Below are 17783 nucleotides of genomic sequence, written 5' to 3'. Positions count from 1 at the left end.
GCGTTTTTGGTCTTAGAAACGCACCAAAACGCAGCTATTTGCGTTTCTCATTGCGTCTTTCAACATCCCATTGAACTCAATGGATGAAAAGCGCAGTGAAAAACGCGGGAATAATTGACATGCTGCGTTTTTGTGGTCACCACAAAAACGCAGCTGAAAAAAAACGCTGTGTGGGGACAGCAAAAATGAAAACTCATAGACTTTGCTGGGGAAGCAAAGTCATGCAGTTTTGAGGCCAAAAACGCACCCGAAAAACGCGCAAAAACGCCAAGAAAAACGCACCGTGTGGAAGTGACAAAAGATTAAAGGGGAGAAAACCATTATTGGTTTATCTGGTCACTCTTGCATTAGCTTATCAGAAACTGATAAACTGATGACACTGTGTAGTTTAGCAGGCATGTTCAATCAATAACAAAGTGAAAATTTAATGACAAGCGCACACACCTGCTACAGTCAATATGATTTCTATTTTACAACTCTTGATAATGGTTGTGACCTGAGAGGGGAAAACCATAATGTCCAACTTGTTGCTACTACTGCAATTTATTAATTTATAGAATATGGCCGTTTTGATGATAAATTCATCTGTAATAGTTTTAGTATCAAATATAATCCACAAAAACAAAGTTTTTTCTTTTTGTTTGTTTTTTCTGTTATTTTTTCAGTATGATTTTACCTGCGCAATATCACGTAACTAGAAAGACATGTTGTCGTCTAATCATATGATGCTGTAATGTGCATGACATGTTCCCTACTTCAGTTAGAGGTAGTCCAGGACTACTATATTTGGGACCTCTTCTTAGGAGAGCTTTTCAATATCAGATTGTTGGGGTTCTTCTGACCCTCCCGGGATTTTGACCATTTATCTGTTAAAGGTGTCCACTGATCAGAAAACCCCTTTTCAATTGAGTGTTTACCCCTGCTAAAATAAAACCACCCTTACTCCCCTCTGGCACCGTACCAGTGGTGTCAGCACTCGCTGTACCGGGTTTCACATGGGATTGTTACTTCACATGTTCCCTGTGCCCAATCACTGCCGGTTTCATTCTCCCTACCTTTGGACGTCAATAGGAAGTGATTGGCCAGCCGCAGCTCTGTCTTAAGGCCGCTTTACACGCTGCGATCTTGCTAGTGAGATCGCTAGCGAGCGTACCCGCCCCCATCGGTTGTGCGTCACGGGCAAATCGCTGCCCGTGGGGCACAACATCGCTCGGACCAGTCACACTACTTACCTGCCCAGCGACGTCGCCGTGACCGGCAAACCGCCTCCTTTCTAAGGGGACGGTTCGTTCGGTGTCACAGCAACGTCACTAAGCGGCCGCCCAACAGAAGTGGAGGGGGCAGAGATGAGCGGGACGAACATCCCACGCACCTCGTTCCTTCCTCATTGCGGGCGGCTGCAGGTACGAGGTTGTTCCTCGTTCCTGCGGTGTCACACATAGCGATGTGTGCTGCCGCAGGAACGACGAACAACCTGCGTCCTACAACAGCAACGATATTTGGGAAATGGACAGCGTGTCAACGATCAACGATAAGGTGAGTATTTTTGATCGTTAGCGGTTGCTCGTACGTGTCACACGCAACAACGTCTCTAACGAGAACGGACGTGCGTCACGAATTCCGTGACCCCCAACGACATCTCTTTAGCGATGTCGTTACGTGTAAAGAGGCCATTACTATTGATGTTCGATTTGATCGAAGACTGGGAGAATGAAGCCGGCACTGATTGGGCAAAGGGCTTGCATGACAGAACAGCTTCACGTGAGCCCCGGGAGAGTATACGTGGTTTTATTTTACCAGGGGCAAACAGACTGAGAAGCGGTTGTCCAAGTAATGAACAACCTCCTTTTAACAGGTCCTGCAACTGCTGGAAGTAAATGGTTTATAAAACTAGAACACTACTGATATGTACTTTTAGTAATGGCTGTTCTTGGGTACTCCAGCATAGCTTCTAATCTAGTGAAGGTCTATGAGCTATGGTGCCTGAGAAAGTCCACCACGCAGTATATAGAGCTGTGATGATCTGACTCTGTACACTGTGTACTTCTGGTGAGGATCATTGGGAGTGTTTGGTGTCAGATCCCTATTAGTTATTCATTAGAGAAGCACTCCCATGAAGTTTTTTTTTTTTTTCTATACATGTGTATGTAGTATAGTTAGTGTGACACCCTGGCAAAACCAGGTGGTCACACAGCAACCCCCGCAGAACACCATCCCCCACAGGGTTATATACAGCCGACCTGAAACCCTAGTCACCCCCCTCAGGGCAAGACAGGCACACCAGTGGGCGGGACCAGGTGGTTAGGGAACGCCCACCTATGGGTCTAGACAGCCTGGGGCGGGAAAACAGAGGAGACGAAGTTGTAGTTCAAGTTCAGAGGTGTGGAGGCTGGGGCTAGGTGTAGCTCCAGCAGAGGAGAAGCTCAAGTTGAACGGTACCAGGGTTGGAGCCCTGGTACCTTGGCTAGGTGGCAGACGGTGGTCTCCGTCGGCAGGCGACGGGAAGATGGCAGCTGGAGATCCAAGGTGGACCGGGACAGGGTTGGAGCCTGTCGGTACCGACACCAGAGACCCGACCCGAAAACCGTGCACAGAGGGGGTACTCTGACCCTGAAGCCAGGACCGGAACCAACGGCCTAGCTAATCAACCGATTGAGGGTAGGATTATAGGTCCTGTCCCAACCAAAGTCCCAAAAGCAGACAACCACCCACAGAGAGGGATAGGGCAACCACCAGGGCCCGATAGATCCCACGGGTCAGAGTCAGCGGGCACGGCTCCTCAGGCACACAACAAGCCGGGAGCGGACTCCCGTGTTCCATACCGGGAAGTCCAACACAAGCAAACACAGTGCAGAGGGAAAAGACGGCGACCACCAGCCCGGGTGGGGGACCAGAGTACAACCGACTGCGGCGGCCGGCCACAAGCACCTTGGTTTACCAAAAGACTCGTGTGATTCATTTAATTGTGAGTAACCAAACATCCCCTGGTACGTCCGGGCGCGCAAGCCCCTGCCATTGCCATAGCCTGCACAGAGACACTGGGTCCCGGGACAACCATCCCTACCCACGGAGGGGTTAATATCCAGCTGCCACTACATCGCCCTCGGGTGTCCCACAACTGCAGCGATGGAGTCCCACTTCACCACACACCGTGGGTGGTGTCACGAACTGAATACAGCCAGGGCTGTACAACTACGTCCCCCCTTTTCATTTGGTGTGTCCGCGTGACCCCCGGGTCACACAGCGGGTTTGGATCCGAGCAGCTCGGCTGCTACAGGCGTGGGGGTGGCACATTAGTGTGTGTGTGTGTGTGTGTGTGTGTGTGTGTGTGTTAATATGCTCACCAATTACTTTCCTCTCCAGTACCCAGCACCGTTCTGCTCCTCTTCTCAGTGATGTCACCTCTCTGCAGTCTCTCCAGGTCACGCTGTGCTCTGCCTGACCTGGAAGTGGCTTTTAAGTTTATGCAGTGTCAGAACGATGCTCCATAGGCTTTCATTATAAGAGAGATTTCCGGCTCATGCATAAAGTGATCCAAATAGTCTGAAGAGCAGTGACATCATTCAGATGAGGAGTGGCATGGAGAACACACACCTTAGGGAAAAAAAATAATGGGAAGAGTTTCATTAATATTATTTCCTAAGGTCAGGTTATCCATATCAAACTTCTGGACAACCCCTTTAAATATGTGTTTTTGTGTTTATATATACACACACATACAGTATATCTCTCTTTTACACACAGTCACACGTCTTTCCGCTGTCCGTGTGTGCACAATGACTGAGACCAACAATGTCGTAACTTGTTCTAGTCGTGTCATCTATTAAGTAATACGACACTTATGGGTTGGGCATCTTCAGCAGCAATCCTTCAAAGTCAGGATGTTTCACACTTCCAACTAGTATCGACTATGTAAGGTCTTACTTAATTTTTGCACTTGCTTTATTCTTTTACTAGCTAAAAGCATTTGACTGTGAAGAGTTGGACTTTTAAAGTTACAGATCAAGAACAGCCCGGATCTACAGAGGACATGGGCATTTTGTACTCTGAGGTACGTTGGATTATGTGTGTATGGATGTAACTTTAGTGTATGTCCGTGTATGCAGTAGACACAGACTTGTCACCACTTAAGGTGGATGTTGTGATTTTCCTGTATTTCAAGTCACAAGAGGTCTTTGTTGTACCATATAATTTTTTTACATCTTATGCAACTGTGTCCTTTTCCAGAAATACTTGCACAGGATTGAGAGAACTTCGGGTTTTGATGGTTGACCTGTCCAAGATATACTGAGTCACATACAATGTGTGGCCCAATGCAGTCCTCCTATGGACAGTACGTTATATTGGGGGGAGAATTGAAAAATAGGATCCTTGAAAGGGTGTGTCTGTATAATACACGGGAATCCATATAATTATACATGTTTGAAATGTGTCCAGTAAAATTGAAGTCCTACTTGTAAATGAAAGAATCTGTTAATATAAATAGAGACCAAAAAGAGGAAGTGGTTATAGTTAGGGATGGATAGATTATTTGCAGGACCTTGGTCAGTATTTCATGACTGCCAGACGGGATCCCTACAAACCTTTAGGTTGTACCGATTGTTACGACCTCATCATTGCGGAGTGATGCACACACGACGTCACACCAGCCTGGGTAATCAAAAGAGGAGCTGCATATGGCGGCAGGTAGGAGGAAGATCCAGGACTGCTGCACACAGAATACTGACCTGACCATTGAACAAGAATCCTGAACATTTATTTGCTCATCTATAGCCCAGGTACAAAAAGGCAGTGAAGAATTGTAATGGGGCTTCACAATAGGTTACATCTATGTGAAGTCATTGTATGAGATAGTTGAAGATCTGGTTAAGTTCTTACATAGGAACTCGAGACCTTCAAGCTATCTCCGTATGTAGGTACATTACTTAATGCTTCATATTCTGGGTACACCAGCATTTTATAGATATTCTTGGTAAGAATACATGGCTGTAGAGGCTTTCTTTATTCATATACACACATAGCAGTCACTGCATACATAGAGGTGAAGTTATGCACAGCATCCATGTGGGTTTGTATAAGGGAGAGATATTTTCTGCACCCAAGTTCTACATCCCCAAAATCCAAATGTATTTTTATCTTAAGTGGGCTTTACACACTGCGATATCGGTCCCGATATCGCTAGTGTGGGTACCCGCCCCCATCTGTTGCGCGACACGGGCAAATCGCTGCCCATGCCACACAACATCGCCCAGACCCGTCACACATACTTACCTGCCCGGCGACGTCGCTGTGACCGGCGAACCGCCTCCTTTCTAAGGGGGCGGTCCGTGCGGCGTCACAGCGACGTCACTGAGCGGCCGCCCAATAGCAGCGGAGGGGCGGAGCTGAGTGGGACGTAACATCCCGCCCACCTCCTTCCTTCCGCATAGCGGCCGGGAGGCAGGTAAGGAGAGCTTCCTGGTTCCTGCGGTGTCACACGGAGCGATGTGTGCTACCGCAGGAACGAGGAACAATCTCGTTACTGCTGCAGTAACGATTTTTGAGAATGGACCCCCATGTCACCGATGAGCGATTTTGCACGTTTTTGCAACGATGCAAAATCGCTCATCGGTGTCACACGCAACGGCATCGCTAATGCGGCCGGATGTGCGTCACCAATTCCGTGACCCCAACGACTTCGCATTAGCGATGTCGTAGCGTGTAAAGCCCCCTTTAGGCACATTGTTGACAATTACAAATAATTTATTTGCCTCTTGTGATATTTTTGTTATCATTTATTTCTTGTAACACAACAAAAGCCCCTGAAGCTATCCCTTCAAAGCAGCAAACATACCGTATTATCCAAAGTTATCAGCACAACATAGCACTAGACTGTGCACACAATCAGGGTTTTTAGCGTTTTGGACCCAGCGTGTCTTCGAAACGTCCAAAACTCTGCGTTGTACAGTACAAGCACAGTGGATTGGATTTATAGAAATAGCATGACCACATGCTGTGCAGACGTGAGTGTTCTCCACAGGGAGAATAGAGATAAAGTCCTCAACGGCCCAAACCCTGATCATAGGCTCACACTGCAGTCTACTGCGGACAGCACTCGTGGCCCCGCTGGAGAAGACTTGCTGTGTCCAGGACACCGCATGTCTGGATCGTGAGTATGTACTCTTTGGCTATGTGAACACGCTGAAAATTTGGTGCAGAAATTTTCTGCACCAAATCGGCACGTTGTGGCAAAAGATCGCATCCAAAACTGGATGCGGTTTTGGTGCAGTTTTTCATTTCATTGAAGTCAATGGGTGAAAAAGTGAAAAAACGTTGCTAGACTGGACCAATAATTGACATGCTGCAGCTTTTTCTGCATCAAAATGTGTACGGAAAAAAACTGCACTGTGTGCACAGCAAATCCAAAATCCTATAGACTTCGCTGGCTTCAGTAGAGGTATGCAGATTTTGATGCAGATTTAAAAAAAAAAAACTGCCTCAAAAACTGTAGCGTGTGCACAGGGCCTTAAAGTTATCCCAATGTGCAACTCCGCTCTGTTTATTGTCAATGGGACTTCTGGGAAAAAAAACTGAGTGCGTTAAAGACTAAATGGCGCAAGGTGCACATGTATGCTCAATTCAGGAGGGGGCTCTGCAGTGATCGCTGGTGGCTCCAGCAGATTGACAGCGCCCCCCCCCCCCCCCCCCCCCCCCGTAGTCAGTAATTTCCTGTCCTATAGTTATTGGATAACTCGTTATTATATTGTGAAAGCCCCTCTATAATCTGGCTTTTTAGAGCTATATTGTTTAACTACAGCTTAAGGTGCAACAGGAAATTGTGTAATACGGCCATTCAGAAGGCGAGTCACTGCTGACTCAGGAATGGTTAAAAACTACGGTAATTCCCCTTTTGATATATATTCAGGTGTAATTTCTTTTAGATGGACTTGTACTGCAGTATATGAAATAAGCAATCAATCATGGGTTCACAATCCCTAGCTGAACAAAAAAAAATAGTGAAAAAAGTTTTAACCCCCCACACAAACTTTTAGTCACCCTTTTCCCAATTAAAAAAATAAAATAAACACATTTGGTATCGCCAGTAAAAAAATCAGTTCTATGTAAATGTAAAATTAATTAACCCATATATCAAACTAAAAAAAAAAAAAAATCGAAACATAAGTACCAGTCTTATCATTTGTTTGTCACTGCCCTTTTCTCTAAAAAAACCAGCAATGAAAACTTTTTATACACATAAAAATTAATAATCCTTGAACATTGCTCGTCAATAACAAAAAAAAAAGCTGTCATACATTGATGGATAAATTGAATAAGGTACAGGTCTTGGAAAATGGCAAAATAAAACAAATGTGTTTTTTTTAAGCACAAAAATATAGTAAAAACTATAAGTTAGGCATCATTGTAATTGTACTAACTTGGAGAATCATTTTGTCAGGGCATTATTACTGCAAAATGAACACTGTAAAAAGGTAACTTAAAATACAAAGGGGGAATTTCCAAAAATGTGACTTCCGTTTTTTATATAGGCATTTTTGCTTGCACTCTTTTTAAATGATGGGGAGCACATGTGGCAGGCTCTGTATTTTGGAATTTACCGTTATCTCTATTTACAAGTGCCAGAAATTAATAGCTTTATGTCAGGGGTGCACCACATTTTTTGGACCAAGGGCCACATTGCCATACTGAACCAGTCCCAAGGGCCACAAAAAAATAAAAAAAGGGTAGCTACATGAATATATCACCAGAACCACCATCAGTACATTAATACATCACCAGAAGCACACTTTGAAAAGTTTCTGCTCCAAAAAAATAATTGTAAACAGGTGCTTTTTTAAACTGAGCTTTTCAGAGCAGAAACTCAAGAAATGCTCTTCATAGAAATACTCAGAAATGTGAGATTAGGTTTTAACATAGCCATAAGAAGATCAGAACCCCAGTCAGTACATAAATATAGCACCAAGCATAGCACAGTGAGCAACTGTAATGTTGATCATCCTCATATACAATTGTATATCGCTTGAACCTACAATTTCCATTATCACCCTAATAATAGTAAGGAGATGCTGGCAGTTATTAGCAGCCACCATCAGTCTGCTGACCATAATCTCAGTATTGATTAGACATTGTCAGTATCACAAATAAACATTTACATCTGGGTACCTAATAGATGACCTTGTCTCTGATTGGAATCATTCTCATCCCTTTTGTCGCCTCGTAGTACACATGCCATGATGAGATTTCATGCACAGGGCTCATCTCTGCAGATTTCCCTCTTTTCCGCTTTCAGCAGCACATCCCAACATGATTCCCTTAAAAATATAAGTATCATTATACTGCCCATAAATAATAAAAAATATCTTGCATGATGCATCCATAAATGTAATTTACTGTGCTTCCTGCACAAAATATCCCTTCTCTCACACTGTAAATCTCCGTATTGTCACCAGACACAAACTTCTCCTCTCCAGAATATCCCCCCACACTTCCCCTCTCCAGAATATCCCCCACACTTCCTCTCTCCAGAATATCACACTGCCCCTCTCCATAATATCCCCCCCACACTGCCCCTCTCCATACTGATTACCCACACACACTGAGCCACTCCATAACCTCACCCCACACACACTCCCCTCTTCAAAATATTTCCTCAAACTTCTCTTTTCCATAATATTCTTCTCTCCATCCTACTGCCCCTCGCTGTATTGTGCCATCTTTCACAATATCCCCCCCATAGAGTGTGTGCCTTGGTGCACAGCCCTAGCAGCAGAGTGATGTCAGCAGCGTGCTTGCATCTCAGAGAGGTCAATACATTTGAACATTAGAAGATTTGACTGGCAAACAGGTCCGAGATCCGTAGGAAAGCCTCTGGTTGAAATTGATGGGTAAAATCTATGACCACCATGGTTTGAACCAGACTGGTGTAGACCAGAAATATTTACCATGGCACTTTTGATCAATTATATATGATTTTACCATTTCTTAAGATATAAAATATTTTACATACCAAAAGTTACAAAGTAACCAGAACAAAGTACACAATTTGAAGTAACCTTTTGTGGCCTTATGTGACACTGCTGTTCCCAGCATTACATTATCATACAATAAAAATACATCATAGCTTTCATATGACAGGAAAAATGTTTGTACCTTTGGGAGGCTTCTTTTGGGCGACTCTTGCATGTGAGTCACCTAAAGATTGATGATGTCTTATTACCACCTACATTCCATGTTGCACTTACGTAATCATATCAATAGACAGTTGGCCTAGGAAAACCCAAAAAAATGACAGAACGCCCTATAGCATTTGTGCCTCAGGAGGAAAATGACAGTTTTAGTTTAGGAATGTGACATGTTGTATTCAGAAATAGATTTCATTCAACCACTTACCATGAGTGTGGCTTTACACGCAGTATAATACAGAATGGCTATATTGGCAGATACTGAATATGCTGTGGAACACTCCCACTACAAATGGTTTATGGCTTGGGGTATTTCTTTTTAATTTTTTGCATTGGGGCCAATATATGATATGAGTCACTAAATGATACAGAGCAGCACCCATCCTGGCTTTTTTATTATATTTAATAATTATACTTATTCATATCTCACCATCATATTCCACAGCGTAGTATAGACACCATCATCCCTGCCCCCATTGGGGTTTCCAATTCCCTCTCAGTATGTCTTTGGATTGTGGAAGGAAACCCATGCAAACACGGGCAGAACATACAAAATTCTCTGACCCTTTTTTCCTACAAAGCAAAATAAGAGCCAAAGAGGAGCAGTGTAGAAGAGCTTACTGTATGTGTAGGTGTGGCGCCCCTGAGGCTTCAGTCACCACAGGGTACTTCACCTCACTTAGGGTGCAGTATTCATCTCAGGTAAGGAAGGGGTTAATCAACGGTGTTTCCACAATTCACCTTACATACAGCTTAGAGACCTTCTCACTGGGGACTGGACTAGGGTAGACAGGGGGGTGGCCATCACGAAGCATGGGACTTTCCCGGTCACTAGGACAACCACCTGGGGGGCGGGAACCACTTGGGGTAGAAGTAGGAGCAACTCTGACACAAACTTCAGTCAAGTCGGGACTACAGTTTTGGCAACACGCACTAACTTCTTTCTTCTTCCTTCTTCACGGGGCCTGTGGCTTGGAGCGAGAATTTCAGCCCGTTCTCCTCACCTCCACAGGGGCAACCCTTAGGAAAGGACATTTCCAAATGTCGGTGGCTATCTTCAACTTATCCGGGATTGGCTGACTCAGCCTCTTATTGCCGTCGCCCCGCGCTTTGGCGCCAACAGCCATGACTACAACCTCCATCATCCTTGCGGCGATATCATCAGCCCTGGAGAACATCACCCGCAGCAACGGCTAATTGCTGGCCGCGTACCACAGATGGCATCACGAGACAAACTCGCAAACTCCCATCCTCCAGTCCCTTTTATTGTACACCTCGGGGTCACGAAACCAGGCAAGGGCCACCCGTGACTTCCCCCTGACCCGACATCACCGGCTCGGCAACGAGTACGTTTAACCTCTTGCCCCGTGGGTGCTACATAAGCGCTATATGATTGGCATGTATAGTGCAGCCGAATACACGCTCCATGGAAGCAGCTTTGCTTTACGTAACACCAATATCAATCTGGATGTTTCCGAAGGAAAAGCAACTAAACATGTTGTGATCTTTTCACTTTAGTACTTGGATCCCCTAACTAAAATAGCTACAAATTGTATCAATATACACCAAAAGATGACATATTGTTATAGCTTGTATGCAGATATGTTTATCAGTAACTTCTAACACCCCACCCCATGTACTTTTTAATTAAGAGGTGTTACCTCCATTACATGGACAATGAGTGCTGTAATTATGGTCTATTATTTGAAATGAATGCAATTAATCCAATTTACAATGCCTAATATCAAACCAGCAAAGTAAACAGAATATACATATATACATAGTACAATAACTATGATAGTAATTAAATATCCTTCTAGTTCTGCGCTCGCTCTTTAGTTCGGACTTTCCATTTGTCTGTTCCATTTTGAGCAATAGACAAACTGAATTAAATGGAAGCGATCATCAGAAAACAACTTTCTGTTTATATCAGTTTTGTGTGTTGTTAATGTGTGGGGTTTTTTTGTTTTTTTCTGATCACAATCTTTATAACTATTAGGCCAGAGTCACACTTGCGTATGACTCGGCGAGTCTCTTGCATCGGGATCACCCGGGGCGGCCGCACACTCTCGGACAGGAGCTTCTCAGCTGCATGTATTTCTATGCAGTTAACCCGCTCCTGTCCGAGAGTGTGCGGCCGCCCCGGGTGATCCCGATGCAAGAGACTCGCCGAGTCATACGCAAGTGTGACTCTGGCCTTAGTAATCCTGCAGTTTTGTACTTGCCGCTTGTGGGCCCCCAATACAAAATATATGACGGCTCTCAACTAACATGGGTCTGTAATAGTACTGGGCCAACTCCTATATGGGCTCCAGTTCCTACAGCCACTATAGTTCTGCCCCTGCAGGTTGTGTGTGGTATTGCTAATTCCAAAGGCAAAACATTGAGAAATGTGATTTATTGTTTACAGTTGAAAGCAGCCATGTTTTCTAATTCTATACAATTAGTTTTCAATCTAATCTATTCAGTTCCCCTGTTAGTGGTCTCAGTGTTGGTTGATCATTGTGCCCTATAACTAGAATGCAGCCCACAAAGGAATATTCCCACCTTGTAAAGTGATATTGCGAGAATATTGCATCACTTTAGGGTCTGTGGGGGTCTGAACTATGGGTTAAATATTTTAACAGTATACTGTCACTTCATGAGATTGGGAAACCCCCTTAAAAGGGTTGTCTACTACTGTTTCCCCCAGGTAAAATAGTAGTCTCTACTCACCTCTCGTACTGGCGCCATGCCAGTGGTTAAAATGGGGGTTGTGACGTCACGCGAGCCCCATGTTCAATCAGTGCCAGCTTCTGTCTCGCCACCTTCAGATCAAACGAGCAATCAACAGGAAGTGAGAGCTGTGGCTGGCACTCACTTCCTGTTGATTGTTTGGTCCAAAACCCGGGAGACAGAAGCCAGCGCTGATTAGACGCAGGGCTCGAGTGACATCACAAACCCACGTCAGCCCCGGCACCGTCAGCCTATGGGAGGGGATTATACGCTTTAAGATTTTACTTGTGAAAACATGTGGAATCAGAAGAGGTTGTTCTAGTAGTGGACAATCCCTTTAAGCCTTTTTCACAGTTAAACTTATTTGATTAATCTGAATAATGATTTATTTATTTTTTTAATTTTTTAAGCCGATCTGTCAAGCTTCCTATGAAAACGACCTAAATGAAGTTCAGCAACTTGTAGAAGAAGACCCCAATGTTGTTGATGTGAAGGATAGCTTTGGAGGAGACACACCACTCATATGTGCCTGCCGGAGAAGCAATATTAAAATTGTTAATTTCTTAATACATATGAAAGCGGATATAAACCTCACAAATAATGTAAGTAAAAGAGAATTACATTTTGCGTTTTAGTTTTTGTGATTTGTAGTTAGCGTTTTACAATCTAAAACATTTAACTTTTATTAAAGATGAATAATAAAAAAAGAATATAAAATCCAACACACTAGACAAAAAACCCCACCCCTGACTAAGCATTTATGAAACGCACGTCGGGTGTGTTTGTTGGGTGAGCCACCATATTCTTCCACTATATCATGCACACCATTTTATTTAATCTATAGGGAATATATTTTTTTTTTCCGGCACACCACTCCGTCTTATTATGTGCATTTAATTATTGGTTTTTACTTTCTATGGCATAATAATAAGATTACTTTGTGACCAGTCTCTTTTATGATTGTTTCCTTATTGGTCCCCCACTAACACATGCTTTTTTTTTTTTGTCTACTGTGTTGGAATACATACTTGTTTGTTTGTTTTTTTTTAATTAATCTTATGTTATATTTGATTTATTGGCATAATTATTTTTGTCCTGCACCTACTTTTGTTCTATGTCAGTGCTTGTGGGTTTCACTATTCTATTTTGGACTACTGTTCTTGTTTTTTGTAATCTAAAACATTTGCAGATAGGACAGGTCGGGGCGGCATAATGGTTATATATTTACTATAGTTACAGTCCCAACCTAGAATATTACACAGATCATATTTTTAAAGGGTTAATCCTAAAATCAAAATTTGGTCTTATAATAATGTACACATCTGTAGCCATTTGTCCCAAAATAGACAATTTTTAAATCTTCCCCTTTTAAACTCCACTCTCCTGCACTCCTCCACAACAGAGCTTGTAATAACTTCACTTGTGCACTGTCGAGCTGTGTTTGTTGCCTGCTGCTGATAGCAAACTGATGCGAAGCTGCAAATGCTACATGTACTAGAGCAGGGGTATCAAACTCAGCTGAGTATAAAGAAAGTCATGGACCCCATAGGGGGGAGGGGGCGACATGACCAGAGGGAAGGGAGGGAGTGAGGGGTTAATAAAGTGAATTAAAGGGCATTATGGGCCCTTATAGGGGATTGGTGGAATAGGGTCACTGTAGGGTGGGGAGGGGGCTAGTATATAAACTATAGGGGAGGGGTCTTACCTTCCTTGTGACTCCGGACAGTAAAGGATTCCGACCTGACCACCGGCATGGCGGACCTCCAGGCACTGGACGGACTGATCCGATCAGCGATGGCGGTGCACGGGGCCCAGGCAGTGCAGTCCCACTTCAGGGCTGCCTGGGTTTCCCCGTCGGCACCTGCCCCTTGTCCCCCCCCTCGGCCGCGGGCGGCGTTCCAGGCCCGCCCCCCCCCCATCAGGTATTCCTCGGGCGCAGGGGGGGCAAGGAGGCCCAGTGAGAGCCCCCCTCGGGACCCTCCGCGGCGGGGCGGGCAGCGGCTGCTTCCAGCGTCTGCCCCGGCCGCAGGGAGGAATCTCCGGCGAGGCCGCGGCGGCCGCAAAGTGGGCGTGGCCAGCCCGGGGCCTTCTTCGGATGTCGGGCCTCGGGCTGGAGTGAGGAGCCCAGCGGCGTCTCCCCGGCCGGGAGCGAGCCCGGCGACGATCTGAGGCCTGCGGCGGCCTGGACGGAGGCGGGCCCGGCCTGGGGCCTACTTCCGGTCCCAGGCCTCGGGCTCAATTACCAGGCCAGCGGCAGCCCGGGACCGGGGGGCGTGCCCGGCGGAGATCGGAGGCTTGAGAGGGGGCGCGCCCAGCCTGGGGGCCTGCTCCTGGTGACGGGCACCCGGCGGTGTGACACGGCCCTGCGGCAGCTTCCATCTGGGAGCGGACCCTGCAGTTTGAATGAGGCCAGCAGTACCCCCCGTGGGTGGCGGGGGGGGCTGGGCGCAGGCAGCCAGCGGGGGGGACCGGTGTGTGCAGGCGGCACCCGGATACCCGTGAGGCTGCGGGGAGCAGGGGGGACGGCAGGAGCCCTGCGGTTCCCGCCAGGTCCCTCAGGTCAGCAGTACTGCGCCCGGCAGCAGCGGTCTCCCCCTCCCGGGGAGGACCCAGCGGGATGCCACGGTTGGGGCCCCTGGAGGGCTGGAGGCGACGGTGGGGAGCCCCCTGAGCTCAGGGAGAGGCTCCTCCAGGAAGAGAATTCGGTCAGTGGCAGCCCGGGGCACAGGACGGTCTCGCGGGCTGTCGCCGCACAGGAAGAGACGGATGCCCACCGCCAGTGCCCACGCGGCGGCCCAGGAGGGCGGCCGTGGTGGAGGGGATGCATCGGCTGCGTCCCCTGGAGCTGGAATGGTGGAGGACGACTACAGCGAGGAAGAAGAGGGAGCCCTCAGGTCGGGGGGACGAATCTGACGAGCAGATGGCGGAGGACGTCGCGGTTCCAATTTCCATTTCTGCGCCACGGTCGGGTGAGCTAGCCGTGGATTCGGCATTGCTTGCGGCGCGGGGTACTAGTTTTGGGGAGGTGGCTGCGGGCACGGCAGCGCCAAGGGGGGTCAGCATTGCTTAGTCAGTTGCTGGGCTTGTTGCAGGGTTTAACGCGCGCGCCGGCGGCAGCAGCGGCCTGGACGGGTCAACGGTGGATGGCGCAGCGTCGGTCAGCAGCGAGGCGGCGCCGGTAGGGACGGGTGCGGTTGGTGGAGTAGTGGAGCCCGCGGGTTAAACAGCGGTAGAAAAGGAAAATGGGGATGAGGTGGTGCGTTTGGCGGATAGGGCTAAGTTTACGTGTGCTTGAGGGACCGTTAGGGGCTCACCTCAAGAGGGAGGTGAGGGACAAGATTGGGAAGGGGGAGTAGGTGAAGATATTTTCCCTGCTACCCCTGTAAAAAAAAAAAAAAAAAAAATTTAATCTGGACAAGGTGAAGCCGAACGACTCCAAGAAGGAAGGGGAAGAGGAAGAAAAACGCCGTTATATGCTCATTCCTCGCCCCCTTTTTTCCAATTGGCTGCAGGCGTTTGCAATTTGGCAAGTGTCATAGGGGAAAAGGAGCCGGAGCACTGCTCGGCTCTGTTTGATTATCGGGATGCAATGGGGGAGGCGTATCGCACGGACAGGGGCTTGCCATGGCTGCGGTATGATGAGCAGTTTAGGCGGCGGAAGGCGTTGCGGCCCGGCATGCGGTGGGACCGTGAGGACATTTCCTTATGGATGCGTTTAATGGCGGCCCCGAGCCAACCCCCCCCTTTCATGGCGGCGCCGGGGGGAACGGGAGCCAGGCCCTCAGGTACCCAGAAAAAGGGATGGTGCTGGCAAGTTGACGACGGCCGGTGCAAATTTGGGGCAGCATGCAGGTTCGAGCATGAGTGCTCCGGCTGAGGGGGGACGGGTTTTGGTAAAAGGGAGGACGCCAGTGAAAATAGGGGCGATGGCGCCATCTTTTAAATAGGTATCCGGGCGGGGCAGCGGCGTCAATTTTGCGGTTTGGTTTGTTTTTTTATACGGTTTTCAGATTCCGTCGGCGGTTGAGGCATGGCCTCCGGTTTGTCGTACTTTACGGTCGACGAGGGACCACCCTATGGTTGTGGGTGGGAAGTTGGGGACAGAGGTTGAGTTGGGCAGGATGGGGGTCCATTTGAGAGCCCGCAGTAATCTGGTGGTGTCCCGGTTGGGGGTGGTGCCAAAGAAGGAGCCGGATAAATTTCGGCTCATCCATCATCTTTCATTTCCGGGGGGGTCGTAAGTGAATGATGGCATCGCGCTAGAATTGTCGGCAGTGTACTACGTCTCGTTTGACAAAGCGCTGGACTTGGTGCGGGCGGCGGGATGCGGTGCATTGATGGCAAAGGTGGATGTAGAATCGGCGTTTCGTTTGCTGCCGGTGCATCCGGAGAGCCAGCACCTTCTGGGTTGCTGGTGGGGTGATGAGTTTATGTTGATCATTGTTTGCCTATGGGCTGTTTCAATTTCTGGTTTGTATTTTGAGGAGTTTAGTTCCTTTGCTGAGTGGGTGGTGCGGGACGTGTCTGGTTTGTCCTCCATTATCCACTATCTAGTTGATTTTCTTGGTGTCGGTCCGGCGGGATCCATGGTTTGCGCTGGCTCGTTGTTCGCCTTACAGAGAGTGGCGGATAGCTTTGGGATCCCTTTAGCACAGGATAAATCGGAGGGGCCGGCGACGGTTATGCGGGTTTTTTTTTTGGGGGATTGAGATTGACTCTTTGGCTATGGAATGCAGGCTGCCGGAGGGGAAGATGGTGGCCTTGTGGTGAGTGGTAGCAGCAATTCTGGCAGCACGGAAAGGGCGGCTGAAGGTGGTGCAGTCTTTGCTCGGGAAGTTGAACTTTGCGTGCAGGATTATGCCAATGGGGCGGGTGTTCGCCAAGATTTTGGCGGCAGATATGGTAGGCGTACGGTCCCCGGCGCATTTTGTGCGGGTCACGCGGGAGATCAAGGAGGATTTTCTGGTTTGGGATGTTTTTCTTGCAATGTTTTAACGGCCGAGCCTTGTGGTTGAAGAAGGTGGTGCCCAATGGTGTGCTAGAACTGTACAGGGACGCGGCCGGGTCGGCAGGTTTCGTCATCCCTTTTTCAGGGACATTGGTACTTTGGGAGGTGGCCTGAGGAATGGCGGCAGGTTGGTCTGGTAAGGAATCTGGCCTTGCTGTGGTTATTTCCAATCGTGGTGACGGTGGAATTGTGGGGGGTCGCAATTTTCGGGATGTAAAGGTGCAATCACTGCGATAATCAGGCGGTGGTGCATGCGATAAACAGCTTGTCAGCAGAGTCCGGACCGGTAGTGGCTTATCTGCGGCATTTGGTGCTCAAGTGTTTACTGTGGAACGTTCATGTGGTTGCGAAACACGTGGTGGGGGTTGATAACGGGGTGGCGGACGCTTTATCTCATTTTCAGTCCACAGGTTGTGGGAGTTCATGCCGGGGGGCAGACGAGATCGGAGCACTGTGTTCAGAGGACTTGTGGAGCCTGGTGAGGCATTGATTGCGGGTTTCATTAGGAATTCGGTGAGTGGCAGGAGATGCTGGGAGTTATGTTTGGTGACGGGCGAGCAAATTACTTGTTGGCGCTACTGGCACTAGTGAGCGAGGATTTCAGGGCTGGGAAGTCAGCATCAGCAATGATACTTAGGGTGGCGGCTGTGGCCTTTTTGGTTGAAGGTCAGGGGTGTGGGGCGTGCCGCGGAATTTTGGGTGCGGCAGGCCTTGAAGGGTTTTCGAAAAAGGGGCGAAGGAGCGGGACACTAGGCGGCCCATTTCTTTGGTTTTGTTACGGCGATTGGTGGACGGTTTGCGGGAGATTTGTGTCCCAGTTTGAGAGGGTGCTTTTGAAACGGCTTTTGGTTAGCCTTTTTGGGGCGTTGGTGAGCCCTTCC

General features: G+C 47.7%; 1 protein-coding gene across 2 annotated transcripts in view; it reads left to right on the top strand.

The window, feature by feature from the left end:
* The window catches only part of ANKRD22 (ankyrin repeat domain 22), a 107700-nt gene that overhangs the window by 61927 nt on the left and 27990 nt on the right, over nucleotides 1–17783 (top strand). For both annotated transcript variants that reach the window (XM_075348740.1, XM_075348738.1), the window contains exons 2-3: nucleotides 3958–4051; nucleotides 12305–12496. In XM_075348740.1, the coding sequence (XP_075204855.1) occupies nucleotides 4031–4051; nucleotides 12305–12496 (213 nt within the window). In that variant the 5' untranslated portion in view covers nucleotides 3958–4030. The remainder of the gene's footprint in view (nucleotides 1–3957; nucleotides 4052–12304; nucleotides 12497–17783) is intronic.

This window comes from Anomaloglossus baeobatrachus, chromosome 5 (assembly GCF_048569485.1).
Source record: "Anomaloglossus baeobatrachus isolate aAnoBae1 chromosome 5, aAnoBae1.hap1, whole genome shotgun sequence".
In the NCBI taxonomy this organism is placed as follows: domain Eukaryota; kingdom Metazoa; phylum Chordata; class Amphibia; order Anura; family Aromobatidae; genus Anomaloglossus; species Anomaloglossus baeobatrachus.
Note: the sequence above shows the minus strand (reverse complement) of the source record. Positions and strands in the feature narration are given on the sequence as shown.